We start from the raw sequence: 16,860 nt of genomic DNA, 5'->3' as shown, positions 1-16,860 counted from the left end.
AATGGCCTGAGAAGTTATCTTTAATTTCCAAACCTCTTGTTGCAGTCTTTTCAATTCAGCTTCAATTTGTTCCAGTTCTTGCTTACAATCCAGTAACTGTTCAGTCTTCTCCTCACTAAAAATAAAATTATTTAATTAAAAACAGGAACTAAAGAAGAAAGGGACAGAACAAAATGAATAGACTTCCCCTTCATAGTTCACACCAGAATTTATACTTCTGATGCCCATAACCCCTGAAGAGTGCTTTTTGTTTGTCTTTCAAAAAAAAACCAACTTCTGGATTCACCAACTATGAACAAGGAAGAACTGGGAGTGTGCTTAACTCTCTGCACTCTAAGTCGCTTCCTTCAATGGTTCCCCCAAAAACACCCACACATCACATGCATTTTTTAACTTGATGGGGGAGAGTGGTGTGGAGTGTTCTGAAGCAAAAACTGCAGGCAGGAAGGTCCCCTCCCTGCTTCTATGACTTTTCTTGACAATCCACTTTTCTTTGGTTTCAGTACTCCCTGTAGGTTTGCAGCTTAGTGAGTACAGTGGTACCTCGCAAGACGAATGCCTCGCAAGACAAAAAACTCGCTAGACGAAAGGGTTTTTTGTTTTTTGAGCTGCTTCGCAAGACGATTTTCCCTATGGGCTTGCTTCGCAAGACGGAAACGTCTTGCAAGTTTGTTTCCTTTTTCTTAACACCGTTAATACAGTTGCGACTTGACTTCGAGGAGCAACTCATAGAACGCGGTGTGGTAGCCTTTTTTGAGGTTTTTAAAGACTTTTGTGATTTTTGAAGCTTTTCCAAAACTTTCCCGGCACCTTGCTTCGCAAGACAAAAAAAATCGCAAGACGACAAAACTCAGGGAACGAATTAATTTCGTCTTGCGAGGCACCACTGTACAATTTATCTAACATGTTTCTCATGAACACAGGCTTGCTCTTTACCTGGGGAGCACAGATTTCTTCAAAAGTTAACAGCATATCAAGTAAGACAGTGGTTCCCAATTAACTAGGATCCCCTGCTTTTGAAAATGTTGATATATCTGTGGTAGTTTTTGTTATGTGAATGGTACCACATACCCTCCAACATGTCCCTGCGCAAAACTATGGTGTGCATCTTCCGGGCTGCAGTCCTGCGAGAGAGCACAGCGCCCAAAAATGTGTGTTTGGGGGCCCTGCGATCTCATGTGGTTTCGGGCACTGTGAAACGGGATGCTTGGACAGTGTGTGTGCGCGCGTAATTTTTTAAAAAAATCTATTGAATGTATATACTGTCCTATACCTGGAGGTCTCAAGGCAGTTTACAGAATAAAATCAAAATATAAAACCACAAACTACATAATCAAAATAAAAATAGCAACCCAATAGCCCCCCTCCCCAGCTGACCATGGTCTATGATTCTATGACCATGGGCCATGGTCTATGATTCTATGACCCCCTGGGTGGGTTACACTGGACCCCCTGGGGTCTGTGGATCACCAACTGGGAACCACTGCAGTAAGCGTTATTAGCTCTGCGTTTTAAAACCAAATAAAGAGTTGTATAAAGCCTACTAGCATAAATGAAATCTCAAATGGATCAGATCACCTACTTTTCGAACAGGAAAGTTTCACCTGCCAATTCCTTAAGCTTGAACTACTGCTAAAAAGCAGGACTACAAAAGTTCATTAAAAAGCAGGCAAACCCTAGTCAACAGTCACATCACATATGCTTTATTTTCAATGTCTAATGCTCAAAATGTCAATTATTATCCTCTGATCTACTTCTGCAAGGATGTGTAAATAAATGTTCTCTTCCTATCCTTATACATACTACAAAGAATCCAAGTTTATTATGAATTTTTACATGCCCAATGGAAATTTAATTCAAGCTTCATCAAAATGAAGGTAAGATATCCAAATTATTCAAGATTAGAAAATCACAGTCTAAATCTGACATTATATAAAAGATTCCGTGTACATAGGGTTAAGTTTGAGGAAAATAACTTGCAAGAATACACACAAACATGTTTTTATAGTAATTGCTCTTTAAATCTCCATACATGTGTGGGTTTTTAATGAAACATTTCTCGCTGAAGCACTGTAAGACCCTTCAGTCATCAACTAGACAAAAGGCATTGGGATTGTAATCAGGGAACCCTCAGGAAAATCCTGGGATGTGGAATAGGAAGCTGCAGCGAGAGAAGAGGATCGCCAAAAATCTGGCAGAGACAGCTTGCCCAAGGTGTCTCTGCCCAATTTTTGGCAATCCTCACCAAATACTACAGTTCACAATCCTCAGAAAAGACTTTTCAATTAATGCAATAGGGAGAAGGTTCCATCATTGTATGTTATGTTGTCTGTTATAAAAGTACTGCTCTCTTTCATTAAACAGGCTGTGCTGAATGGTCAAATGTTCAGTATAGGAAATTGAGGTGTTACACATTTTAGGGGGGAACAGAAAGAGCTATTGGAGACTAAAAACTTATTCAGGACTCTACTCGCATTCTGAATGGATGGGATGGGGAGTTGAAATAATATATATGTGTTTAAAAGAGCTGTGACTGAGATATGAAAAATGCAAGAGAGATAAAGAATTGAAAATACTGGTAAACGCTATTGCAGTTAGTAGAGAAAGCTGTAAATGGAACCAGAACATGAACTCTGAGAGGAAGGGACACAGATCAGAAGGTTATATCTATGTTCAATCCCAGGCATCTCCAGGTAGGCTGGAATTGTTTCCTGCTTGAAACCTTAGAGGCACTGCTAGTCAGACTACGCTGACTTGATGCGTCAACATTCTGACTTGATATAAGGCAGTTTCCTAAAATAAGTACAGTGGTACCTCGGGTTACAAACAACTTGGGTTACAAACACTTCGGGTTCTGGAGGTCCGTTCTTAACCTGAAACCGTTCTTAATCTGAGGTACCACTTTAGCTAATGGGGCCTCCCGCCACCACCGCATGATTTCTGTTCTCATTCTGAAGCAAAGTTCTTAACCCAAGGTACTATTCCTGGGTTAGCGGAATCTGTAACCTGAAGCGTCTGTAACCCGAGGTACCACTGTATATCAGTTTCTTGTTGTATATGCAATTTTAAGTGCAATGTAATTTACAGGGTACAGTAGTACTAACTACTAAAAACAACTTAATCAATAAATTTAGCATTTTATTTGTAACTTTTTTTGTAAATAAATCCAACACACTGCACACGTGGTAACATGCTCTCAGTGATGTCTATACCTCCAATTGTGTGCTTCAACTACAGTATAAAATGATTTGTTTTTAATTATACAGAATGCAGCAGTGTGCACTGTTTAGTCTATTAACTGCCAGTCAAATTAATAACAGCAATTTGCATTAATTTTCCTAGTGCAGCTGTTTACAGAATATCTTGAGTAAGCTCACTTCATCAGACATGTAATAATCCACACATCAGAAAATGAGATCTGTTTCTCTTATATTCCAGTGTTCATGATGACTAAAATATATTACTTTGTGTATGCTTGTGGGGCGGAGAGAGAGTTGAAGTGAGATAACAATTAACTCTGTCAGTTTTAGAAGATATAGTCAAAACTCTTTTGTAAGAATTACATCATTCTTAGTATACTTAGCAGGTATAGGCTATCCTGTAAATGTCCCAATATCATGTTTGTCCTCTATTGTATTATTTGATGAAAACCACCATTGGAACTCACCCAGACTATCACTGCTGCAGTCCAGTGCAAAATCAGTGATGAAACACACAATCAACCAAAGTGAATTCACTAAAGTTATTAATATAATTAGATGGAATCTGAGCAACATCATGTGCTCACAAATGTTTCAGATAGGTACTTGATATATAATCAACTTTTGACTGGCAGTTGGGAAAGAAGTTCTACCCTGGATTACCCTGTTTTCTTAGTCATCCAGTCTCTAAACAGGGTTGGGGTTGCCCAGTATGCGTTGAGCTTTTGCTAGTATCTTTGCAACTCTGTTCCATAACAAAACTCTAAGATGGCTGAATTAGTCTTGGTGACAGGTAATAATAAACCTTGCAATTTATAGTGTGTTTGAATCACTTCTCTCACACAATTATGGGGATGAATAACTGAGATTTTATATGGGTCTATTAAGGCCACTCACAGAGTTCATGGCTGGGCTACGATTCAAAACACCGGTCTGCAGTTCCTACAATGACAATTCAACACTAACTCTCAGATTTGAGTGCTATTGTCTTGGAAAACTCAATATACATGCTATAATCTGTTCAATGAATGACAGGATAGGACTTTATCATTTGGGAGCAGCATCATAGCTGTCAAGCAGCCCAGTGTATGAGACAAAGCAAGTGAACACACATGCATGTGGCTGGATTCCAGAAAGCTCAGAAGGCATACCACTCAAAGGGGACACACTGTTAATAGCCCAACTGAGTGGGGTGTCATCGAGCTGACCTCAGGCACTGGCATAAAGGCACACCCTCCCATTATTCAAATGGCAAAGTTCCCAGCACCATATGGCACACATCAGAAAATTAAATAGAAGGCCAGACAATTAAGGAACAGCTGTTGGGCAACTTAGGTTAAAGCTGATAGAATAAGCAGAAATTTCTTCTAACACAACACCCTGATTTGAGGGATGTGGTGATAACACTTGTTTTTACGGATTTTTAAAAACCCAAAATAAAGTTATTTTAAAAGACTATTGTGGCATGATAATGGCAAACAATTGTATAGCCATCCAGTACAACTGTTGCTGAGTGCAAAACAACTTCATTAACCTAAGCTGACCCCACCAGGGGCTGTCACCTTCTGCCAGCTATCGTGCATTTGCCACATATTTTGCAAATAAATCCTTTACTTAGGAAAACTGACACAAAACCGATTTGTTTGCAGACTCAGAATTGAGTGTATAATATCCAAAATTTAATCTTACTTAGAAGGCTTACTTCATTGTCAGTCACCAATAAGTATTCAATGTCTGGAAGAAAGGAGGTGACTGGTTCCAGGTTAGACCCTTGAAAATCCTAGCTGATAAAGATTGGCGAAAATACCCTAGAATTTGGTATAATAGACTTAGATAGTGGCTTCTGGCAGTAGATTTCAAAGTCAGTGGGATGGGGTAAATTTTAAAGTGTAGGCACTCTTCATGACAGCCTTCATTAGCCATAAACCAAAAAGTCCACAGTCACACCTCCAAGGAGAATCTAGAAGTGCAGGAAGCTTTGTCCCTTCATTACAAATCCGCAAAAGCAGCAGAGAAAGTTATTAGGAGCTGTCAACCATAAAACAACCATGGCAAGGATGGTGCTGTCATCCTGCTATGACAAAAGTACCAGAGCTGTACTGCCCTAAATTCTTGTTTCTCTATACCACTGTTCATAGACATTTTCTGCCTCCAACTACCACCCCTTTAGGTAATTTTTAAAAAAGTGAGCTGCAGCTCAGAGCAGTCTCAGATTCTTATAATCAAGAAATGTTTTAAGGCCACACAGCTGGTCAGGATTGCCAAATTCTTCCCCTATGGAAGAGGAAGGGACATGAGAGACCAAATGCCAACTTAAAAACACCACCAACACCACCTTCTTACAAATTTGTCAACTAACATTTATTCTTAATCTTTTGGGATAAGGCTGTTAAATTAGTAGCCATTTAGCATAACTCCAAAGGTCCAGTGTTCTCTACAGTCCAAAATCTCTCAAAAGAGCCTTTACAGGGGGTTGGACTAGATGACCCTCTGGGTCCCTTCCAACTCTACAATTCTACAATTCTATGACCTTTGAGTGGTAAGCCTGTCCTTGCTTAGAGATACTCCCTTAATCTAAAAGTTATTTACCCACAACAAAAGACAGCACAACAGGGATATATAAACATAGGGACCACATCCTGCAACAAACTCAGGTTCCAATGCTTTCCCCGAATCTACGCAGAAAAGCCTGTACTTCACACCACTTCACAAGCCATCACCAAAAGACTGAGGAACTTTTGATACTGACCTTCAGAAAAGGAAAATGATTGCAAGCCTAAATATGTGTGCAAAGTGCTTGCGTATCTTTTTATAAAAATACTGAACTCATCCAGAAATTCATTCCTGCAAAACCACCAATACACCATTGGAAAAGAGAGGAGCCAAACTGCAAAAATGCTTATATTTCTCTGCGTAAGCACAACAGAATTATGCTGCAGTTCTACATTCATATAACTGGAAGTCATATTGAAGTCACCAAGTGACTTATCATTCAAAATCTACACTTGTTTACTTGAAAGTTAAACTCAAACACCCTGACCCTAGGAGTATTGTAACTGAGATAAGACAGAAGGTGAATTTGGAAGCCCTTATAAGAATGTAAGATACTTTAAGCATTATTTTCCATCTTACCAACTATCTGAACTGAAAATAGGCATGAACTGTTAACTAACCACATATACAAGTCTGATACACAACTACAGCAGCATATATAACACAGATACTAACAATATAAAACTTCAAGCTAAAAAGGCTATTTCTACACTACTTCCCCAAGGGCCCACAGTTTCTCAGTGCCGTCTAGCACTCTTCACAGTGTACTTACAGCTCTTGTCTAAGCCTTCTGATCTTTGCTTTGGCATCTGCTAGTTCCACTGATAAGTGCTGCCTACTTTCAGTGCGCTTCATGCCTGGAGATCCACAAGGTGATTGTGCTGCTGATGCATGAGGTAGAAAATGAAGAGAGTCTCGTTCTTCAGAGAGTTCTATGATAGTCTAAGATACAACATGAAATCTTTGATTACCACATAAGCATGTCAGGGCTGGAGTCAGGTGTAGGTCAGCAATGGGGGGGGGGAATCACCCGAGGCCAGGGCAGTTAAATTTTTATTTAAGGAAACAAACTACAGCTCACGCCTACTGGTCTCAGTAACTCTTACTAGGTCAGGGGTCTGCAACCCGCGGCTCCGGAGCCGCATGTGGCTCTTTTACACCTTTGCCGCGGCTCCGGGGTGGATACTAGCGAGGGGAGGAGGCGCATTGTGCGCCCCGACACTCCCCACTGTGGCAGGCGCTGTACTGGCTGTGACGTTGCATGGGGGCGGTGTGTGCGTTAGTCACGTACTGTCCCGTCACCTTCCCGCCCACTGTCAGATCGGAGGGCAGCGGCGCGCATGCTTTAAATGTCGCAATGGTTTTGCGGCTCCCAGCTTTTTTCCCCTTCGGAAACGGGTCCAAGTGGCTCTTTTTGTCTTAAAGGTTTCAGACCCCTGTACTAGGTCTTGCCCCAATGAAGCAGTTGCAAGGACTGAAGGCCTTCCCAATGTCCACCAGGACTTCTCCTCCCCAGGGTCTTTCCCATGCAAGCTCAGGCTGTGCCTGCACACACCCACTCTCTGTTCTGCCTGTTTCATTTCTCTGAGTTCAAGGAGAGCAGCTGGATGCAGCAGGAGGGGGAGACTCCCTGGATTCTTCAGCAGCCTGTTTCCACTCTGCCTCTTGGCCACCCTCTGCTCTCTGCCACAGATTCCGCCTGTTCACTAAACCCTGTCACCTCTCCTGCTGCTAATACCTCTTCCTCCTCCTCCTCTTCCCAGTCTGCTCCTCCTCCCTCTGACCAATCATCATTGTCCCACCGCCAATCCCCTGAACCTGAGCCTTCTTCCCTGGGGGCTCCTTAAGGAGTTCCCCAGCTGGTGCTCCCACTACTCCTCTGCATCCAGCCAGTCCATGACACTAGATAACTGATTTTCAATATTCTTGCCTCTGAGTCCATAAGTAGGCGTGTGTGAATTTAACCCATATTTTTCAAGGCCAAGATGCTCATCTGCCAATACCACTCAGTTTAGAGAACTGAGAAGACGACAATTAAAAATCATATTTCTGTATTCTAATGGCAACAGTAAGAGCAGGGGAAGAGTGCTACGTGAACTTCTGAGGAGTGCATCAGCACTCTGTTCATTCACTTAAAGCCATAGTTGGTTTTAAGCTATGGTTTAATGTGATGTGCAAACAGGTCAACCGTTGCTTTTAGCTGCCAGCTATTTTTAGCACTAAGGCAAAAGCTGGTTGTTTTTAAAGAAGTGTAATATTAAAAATATAACCACTGAAAGGGGCCACGTGTACCTACACATCAACAAAATCTACAAATCTATCAAATTTCAGTATTTGCAAATAGTTGAGCAGTTATACTCCCAGGCTTTTTTCTAATTAACACACTTCTTTAATAACTAAAAGTCCATTAGCAGAAGGGGAAAACTAGTACGACACATACCTCAGAATGCTCATCTCGTTCATCTATAAGCCTTTTTAAATGCAATGCCATATTTTTTAGGAGAGACTCAATACAGTCATGTGACAGAGCACTGTCATCCATCCACTGGAGATCAAACACATTTTCCTGATTATGAGTTACCTGCATATGAGAAATAACAATAAAGTGAAAACTGTGCTATTTCAATAATAAGACTATGAAAAGATGTGCTAATAGAATGTAACCTAATGTGGAGCAAAAGATTTGAAGTCCACGTCAGCTTTAAGAAACAAAGATTCATAAATACATTTTAAGGAACATTCTGAAATCCGTACCACTTAGTCCAAGAAAAATCCAGTGATTTGGGAATAGTTTCCCTTGGCTTATCCTTCAAGAATGAAGATATTGATTACAGCCTTAGCAGCATATCTTATTTTTAAATAATTTTATTTAGCACATTAAAACCAGCTCTGTTTAGAAGTAAAATTACTGTAAACCACTTAGAGATTTTTTTTTATATTAAGCAGTCTATAAATCAAATATAAAAAAACTAATCCATTTTATTTTGAAAATGAAGGCTTCCTCAACTGCTATTCAGGGCTAGTGGTAGTTAACACAAATACTGCACAGATACCAACAACAATAACATCTCTTTAAACCATACAGTGGTGCCCCGCAAGACGAAATTAATTCGTTCCGCAATTTTTGTCGTCTAGCGAATTTTTCGTCTTGCGAAGCACGAAATCCCATAGGAATGCATTGAAAATCAATTAATGCGTTCCTATGGTCAAAAAAAGTCCAAACAAAGCCAAATTTGGTAAAACAACAGTTTATTAACTGCTCTTTAAAGTCACACATACTGTAAAGAGCAGTTCAAAAATTGAAGGGAAAATAAATTAACTTTATAAACAAAACATGTCTTTGTTTTTAGACAAAGAAAACAAAGTCGCGAGACGTTTTCGTCTTGCGAAGCAAGCCCATAGGGGAAATTCGTCTTGCGAGGCAAATCGAAAACGGAAAAACCTTTCGTCTAGCGAGTTTTTTGTCTTGCGAGGCATTCGTCTTGCGAGGTACCACTGTATCTGAATACCGTTAGCAGTCATGTATCTATCTAGCATACCACCTTTATGGCTTTTTAAAGTTGAAACTAAAATTGACTCATGAACTTCTTCTCCCAAGACTTTTTTGCTCTTATCTTGTGCACACCCTTGTTCACTCTTTTTAAAATCACAATACAGATAAACTCTCAAATTCTTCAATTGGTTTGAATCTCCCTTCCCTAAAATTACTGAAATGCCATGTCTTGCATTATTTCATTGTGATTAAAGTATTAAATATTAAAGTATTAGTATTAAAAGATGAGAAAGACTTGTTTCAGAAACATTTTTAATGTATTTTTTTCAAATTTTACAGAGATTTACAGTGTGTTCTGTGTAGCATACTGGCTTCATAATCTGTAGTAACTATAATTTATATTCTTCTGAATCAAAAATAATCAAGATGGAAGACTGCCTCCAAAATCCATATATAGAGAAGATTTTAATAGTAGAAAACCAGATAATACCTCTTGTATATGGGCAGCAACAGCAGCTCTTATATCAAAGTCTAAACTTTGGATTCTTTCAATGAATTCTTCTTTCTTCTGACACTAAAACACACATATTAACCAAAATTAACACTACATTGGTTAAACATAATAGCTCAAGAAAACCTAAAATGTTATCTGTTAGGCATACTGAAATATCTAAAATCTCATAGCAATAAACTGAGTACCTAGACACAACAGTTACATTCAGACATCATACTAAACTATGTGAACAAGTCTAGCCTCCTCCTAGATTCACACACTTCCCTCTTTTCCTTCCTCCATGTGGTCTGAGGAATTCAAAAGCTTTTGCTTCCATTCTTGGTTAAACTACAGGACCTGGGCACAACAGCATTTCCCCCTCTCTCTGCATGCAGAAGGTCCCAGTTTCAATTGCTGTCATATATCCAGTAGGAATGGAGAAGATTTCTGTCTGAACACTCTGTAGAACCTCTGCCAGTTTGGTTGAACCAGTGCTCTGACTCAGTATAAAGCAGCTTGCTACCTTTAAGTGAATATCACGAGCAGTTGTATAATTGAGAACTCACCTGAACTGCACATCCAAGGAGGAGTAGAAGCAGCTTTTTTACTTCTTCAGTGCCTTGTTCTGAAAATATCAGAAAAACAACACACTGTGTACATCTTTAGATAATCATTATTTGTACGCTACCAACACCATTCTTTACTTTTTGGCTAGGACTAGCACTCCTAGGTGTTATACACTTCCTGAAAAGAATAAGTAACCTTTTCATTAGGAACCCATGATCACTTAGGGTGGTTAGTCTGATTTTTATGTCTTGAAGGGCTCTTTGTACAGGTCATCCAGGTAAAGATACATGTGGATGGATCTCTTCCATGCAGAAGTGTGCTACCACTGCCACTATGAGTTTGATGAAGACCTTTAGGGCATGGGATGGTAATGCAATCCCTTGTAAGCAAAGTCAAGAATCAGGAAATTCTCGGTTCTAAACTTGCCGGTTATGAACTCACTAGACAGTCTTCGGCAAGCTACTGCCTTTCTTCCTTAGTCTCCACCTATGTTGATACTGATTTACCTTACAGGGTTATCATAAATATGATAATGAATGGGAAGCCCTTTGAACACCTGAAAATTTGATGCAAATGTTGAGTTCTAATTATTTAATAATAAACTTAACACTGAATGTCTGTTTTAATCTGAATATACTACTTACCTGAAAAGGGATTTTTGCCAATTATCAAGATGTTTGGCAAAGGCATCATAATCAATTGTTGCAATGTCTCCTATAGAAATGAATGTAAAGATTTACAAGAGCTATGCGAAGGATGACCACACCATCCATATGTTAGCTAAAAACACAAATATCTTTAAAATAATGAAGCACCCATTCAAACTCACTTCTGATTTAACATATACCTAGGCTACAGTTCTTTATCTATACTTATCTAGGAGTAAGCCCCAATGACCTTAGTACGTAGGACTGCACTGTTAGAAGTGGATTTAGGGCAGTGTGACCATTTCTGCCTCACTGGGTACTGAGCCCTGGTGAGAAAGCAGGGCAGTACAACTATGATCTAGTGAACTGAGCAGAACGGAAGGCGGGGACTATTTTTGGCCTTGCCCAAGGCGCCACTTAATTTTGAAAGACCAAAGTCCGTACCTGGTCTAAACCATATATAGGAGGCTGCACATATGTTTCTGATTCCAATTCAAAGTGCTACTTTCAACCTGCAAAACTCTATTCAGCCCAGGATCCCATTATCTAAGGGAATGTGTCATTAGACATGGATGTATCCAGTCCCTACTATCATCATCTGATGCCCTTTGCTCTATGAAATGCACTCTCCAGCACTTACATCCTTTTGGTGCCAGATTAGAACGTGCCTCTTATCCCAAGCATTTGAGAGAATACTATCATCATGCTTTCTGTGGGTTTTTTGGGGGGGCAGGGTACTGTTATTGTATACTTGGTGGTTGTTTTTAATTATGTATGTAAGCTGCCTAGAGACATTTTGTATTAGACAACAAATAAATTGAATTAATAATAGTATCACTGATGTGGGAGGCTGTCTGATACATGCACTAAGCATTCCTCCAGGAACAATTTGTAACCTTATAATAATAAAAAACCTCAGACCCACCTGACTAGTCTGCATTAGGTCCACCAGAAACTCACAATAAACATGAAAAATGAACATTTGTTAACCTTAATGTGCATATAAGACTGAGACAAAAAAATTTAAACCCAGTGATTGCTCATTAAGTATGAAGTTAACAAATTAAAAACAGTATTATATTCAAGATATAATTGATAAAAGTAATTTCCTCCATTGATCAAGGTCTAGGAAAATTTAAAAATGAAGACTACAGACAGACAAGAATGAACAGTATCACAATAGGTCAACAAGGACTACAGATATAGTGCAAATTTGCTTCAACTGGAAAGTGCAGTGTTGTCCAGGAATGAAAAAAAATATTTAAAAAGAAAACAAGTACAATTTATGTGTTCCATGAACAATCTCATGGAAGTTGACCTGTTCTAACTATACAGCCACCAGTGTGCAGCAGTGGTAATGAGTGAAAATCCTCAGTCTAGACAGTACCTAATTCTTTAACGTTGGTGTGTATTCCCTCTAACATCTGGAAACCTATCACAGCAGCTGCTAACACATACACAGATTTGGCAGCACAAGACTGTTTTTCTATATTACAGGGATTTTGCCATATGTTCAATACAAATGTCCAAATTTATGTTCTGCATGATTAAGAGGGCTGTCCTCTTTTCTTTCAGCTGTTGTACAACATATTTTGACACAGTTATGAAGAAACTGATAATCTACTTCTCGAAGCAAGATAGGATTTTAAGTAGATAACAAAATGATGTAACAACAGAACTGAATCTAAAGGATCCGAGGCGCTGAAATGAATTTAATATAATGAATTTAAGTTTACATTTTCTATACACATAAAGCTGAGTCATTACTGGGAAGCAAATCTAAGTTCCATAGTATAAAATACTGATCAGAAAAAGATGAGCTGATGGAAGTATTAGCTACATCCAAGCAATTAAGGATCAGACAGCATTTAAAATACATTCAGCTGGTTCCAATAAGTCATACTCAAGGGCAGACCCTTGACAACAATGGACTCATTAGCCACGCCAATTAATTTCAATTGTTTTAGTCTGAGTATGACATAATAAAATATAACCCATTATACTGAAATTTTATAGTTCTACCAGAAAATACCAGAACGTGAAGATACCAGAAAGGTAAAGTGTTCCTTCTGGATGAATCAACATTCTGACACTCCAATCACAACACTCCAGTCATGGAAATCAATTATTTTAATCTGCTCTGCCCTCTAAATTTTAGTATTGTATTTAGGATAGTTTTCAACTCAAAAGAATGTTGTTTAGGTGCTTTGACAGAAATAGGAAATAATGGCCATCTATGACAGGTATACAAAAAGATGTGGACATGCACCCATCAATGGGGAGAGCGAAGACACCTAAATTAGTTACCATTCTTTCACAAAGAGATGGCCTTTGCACCTCTCAGCTGTTTGAATGGAAGTGAGGGTTGATATCCAATCCCGGCCAACAGGAAGGAGAAAAGCAGTCTCTCATGCACTGTGGATTTTTGAGTGGATATTTGTAGGGACCTTTCACGTCCACCAGTGTCTCCCATGGCACCCTCAGGCACTGTGTTAGTGATCCCTGGTTAAATGTGAATCAGCAGAATGCTAATGCACACAGCTTGCTTTGCTCCTCCCCAACTGTTGGCACGCCATCAGAAAACAAGTCAATTTCTAGCTTCTCATGACATTCAAACCTGGGCTCATGGTTTGTTTGGATAGTAGCCAGGTTTGGATCTCTTGGCTTGTTTGCCGGCTGCAAGGCAGCAGAAGGAGCATAGGTAGAGCAAAGCAAGCACTATATTAGCTGCATGCACCAGCACAGTGAGTTCTTTGGGTAAACCACAGTTTACTTTTAATCATGTTTTAAAGTTACCTGCTAACTAGCTCACTGTCCACTTCAAATAGAGACATTCTGGTTCGTTATGGGTTTCTTAGAGGAAAGGAGAAGAACAGCAGCCCAGCAAACCAAATTCACAATTTAGACAATTGTGTCCATATTAGCTTAGCTTTGTCCACAAAACACATCTTTACAAATGCTTTTTAAAAGAAAGAAAAATCACTTACCTGATAGTATGATTTTATTTGCTTCACCAAAATAGATAAATTTTGAATTCGAAGTGATGCATCATTGTTGATTTTCTTATTTACTCTTTGACTAGATGCCTTAGGGTTGCTGAAATAAAACAAAAAAGTAAATGAAAGAAAGTTCATTTAGCTGAAATTCACAAGGGGAAATTTATGTGTCAGCTAAGGAGAAAGACCAGTTACTAGTTACTCAAATATAAGTCAGATTCACAAGCTTTTTGGTGGGGGGGAGGGCGCGCGATAATAATGCAAGCACTTGGATAGATTACTGTGCTCTCATATCTATAGAACCTTCAATAATGGGAGCACTTTGTTTATACAAACAAGCAAGGCTAACAACAAAGAAGGAAGGCCAGATAGACAATACTTGTGTTCTCAGATCCCTTATATGTGTCAGGAGTCCAGATAAAAATACTAGTTGAAAGCCTCAATTCCACTGCTGTAACTAGGACTGCAAGGACAAAATGCTACACAAGCATAAGGATGGGGAATACTTCAAAATATGATTGACAGCTCTCATGTCTGGCATTCTAGTTAAGACCTCTTAGCAAAATACAGTCTTCCTAGCCTCCATTCATTCAGGGAGGCCAAGACCTATAACTCTTGCCACATTTGTGTATACAATCTGAGATATCCCATGATTATGTCAAGACGGCCAGGGATAGCCCAAGCAAACTCCTTTTTAATTTAAACTATGCCAGCCTCCAAATATATATGGATATGAGAAACTCAATCCATTGATTGTGCTGAGAAGCCTGTCACTCAATCCCCACCTACCAGTTCCAATACCATAAATAAGGAATATGGTGCCCCTATTCCTTTGTCCCAGTCTCTGACCATCTGAGCAACCCCACATCCAAGTGTACTGGGATTCACTCCAATAATCTTTCATAGATTAGTTCATTTTTCAATCTTTGCTTTTTTTCTTAAGAGTAAAATTAACCCTTTCCTTAGCTTTTTAGATCTACTTTTCATAAAGAATGCAGTCCCAACACCTTTTCCCCCAAATGTTAAATGTGTGACACTTAAAGTAACAGCTTCATAATGAGTACCGGCATCTTTTTTCCCCCTAAAACAAAAATCACTGAGTGCATGCATTATGCATATGGGGAAAGCACCCTCACCCCAGTTTATCTTAGGTCCACTTCATGTGCAAAATTTGAATTGGTGCAAGATGAAGCATCAGATGAGGAAGTAACAGAAGCAATTGATCTGATATGCTGCCCCTTGCATCAATTCACCTCTATGATTTTGGAAGCTCCTGGGCAAGAGGCTTGATAAGCAGGTACTCCAACAATTTCTTGCCCCAAGAGCTTCCAAAATCATAGCGCCAGCCTTGCCAAAAGTACTCAGCACAGAGGAGGCTGCCCACTACATCTGCATGATTAATGGCTCTAGCCTACTGGAGAACAATTCTGACATGTCTCTGCTTTGTGTGTAATTAGATCAATTGCTCCTGATAGAGATGCAGCAGAATTGGTTGCCCTCAGGGAAATGGGAACAAGCTACTCTATTGGCTTTTCTTTCTTTCAAACAGGAAGCACATTCAGAATAATTAACTCATGCAGAAACACAAGGGACACCTCTACCAGTGGGTAGCTTTTGTTCTCACACATTCTTAAGAAGACTCTTTACTGGTTGTGAAACTGTGTGTGTCCAAAATTAACTCTGGAAAAAGACCTGTCAACTATAAGAAACATTACCACAGAGGGAGGAAAGGGTTCAAACGTAATAACTAAAAACATTAAAGCTCTATAATTTAGGAAGCAGAAAAGAAGAGCCTCACATAATTTTTAAAGTGCATCTCCCTAGCTTTCACCCTCTTCCTCATAGCACTGTACAGTATTAAAATTAATCACAACATGGAAACAGCCATGAGATTCAGATTAACATTTCTTCTACTACAGTTTTCGTCTGATAGAGAACATTGCAATATTGTTATTACCCATTTTTTCAAACCCTGACTTTATAAAACAGAAGAACCAATACAAGATGCTATGTAGAACCAAAAAAAGGTTTCATATAATTAATATTTGGTGGAAATGCTCTCCAAGAGATAGTATTTATTAAACTTATTAGTTTCCCCCCATAAAATGTAACTCAAAAGCAACTTACAACATCAGCAAACCAGTAATGCATACATTCAAACAAGTATAAAACTAAAACATGGTATTATACTAAGAACCAGCACCCAGGTCTCCCGATTACATAGCTTCTGTGTGTCACATACATAAACTAAAAATAATTGCATAAAATTTAATGGAATTCACTAACATAAGATATGGAGATCACCACTAATTTAGATGGGATTAGCAGACTTCACAGAGAATAAGCCTACCATCACAAGCTACTAGACATTATGCCTGTATGCTACTTTCATGATCAGATGAGTAGCTAGTGGGTAAGAAGAACAGGAGGCTAGTAACAGGTAGGTAGCCGTGTTGGTCTGCTGTAGTCAGGGGTGGGGTGGGGAATTCCTTCCAGTAGCACCTTAGAGACCAACTAAGTTTGGTCATGTGCATGCACATGAAAGCTCATACCAATAACAAACTTGGTTGGTCTCTAAGGTGTTACTGGAAGGAGGCTAGTAGTTAGTAGTACCAACATGTTCTGGTTGTGGTTTGCTGCTGTGGGGCATAGGGTACTGGATTACAGAGGCCTTTGTCTGATTCAGCAGTGGCAGACAACAAAACCAAATACCAGTAAGTATTTGGATACAAGTTGTAAATCGTATCGGCTTTTGGCAAAGCTTTTCAACCTAGAAATGCCTGTTTTAGATAGGATGAGATGGAGAGTCTTGATTCTGTAGTAATCAAAGTGTAAATGTAAAGACAGCTACCATCTCAGCTGTTACTGATCAATTACAGCAGAAGGCCCAAGTCTTTGTAGCAGTAGCTAC

At 39.3% G+C, this 16,860-nt stretch overlaps 1 protein-coding gene across 7 annotated transcripts in view; it reads right to left on the bottom strand.

Moving 5' to 3' along the window:
- The window catches only part of CCDC88A (coiled-coil and HOOK domain protein 88A), an 80,104-nt gene that overhangs the window by 47,109 nt on the left and 16,135 nt on the right, over nucleotides 1-16,860 (bottom strand). For all 7 annotated transcript variants that reach the window (XM_028725114.2, XM_077925430.1, XM_077925431.1 and 4 more), the window contains exons 3-9: nucleotides 13,941-14,049; nucleotides 10,951-11,020; nucleotides 10,306-10,364; nucleotides 9,737-9,820; nucleotides 8,194-8,334; nucleotides 6,526-6,695; nucleotides 34-115 (exon numbers count right to left, since the gene is read on the bottom strand). In XM_028725114.2, coding sequence (XP_028580947.2) covers nucleotides 34-115; nucleotides 6,526-6,695; nucleotides 8,194-8,334; nucleotides 9,737-9,820; nucleotides 10,306-10,364; nucleotides 10,951-11,020; nucleotides 13,941-14,049 — 715 coding nt within the window. The remainder of the gene's footprint in view (nucleotides 1-33; nucleotides 116-6,525; nucleotides 6,696-8,193; nucleotides 8,335-9,736; nucleotides 9,821-10,305; nucleotides 10,365-10,950; nucleotides 11,021-13,940; nucleotides 14,050-16,860) is intronic.

The sequence above is a fragment of the Podarcis muralis genome, chromosome 3 (assembly GCF_964188315.1).
Source record: "Podarcis muralis chromosome 3, rPodMur119.hap1.1, whole genome shotgun sequence".
NCBI classification, from domain to species: Eukaryota; Metazoa; Chordata; class Lepidosauria; order Squamata; family Lacertidae; genus Podarcis; species Podarcis muralis.
The sequence above is the reverse complement of the archived record's forward strand: the minus strand, read 5'-3'. Positions and strand labels throughout refer to the sequence as shown.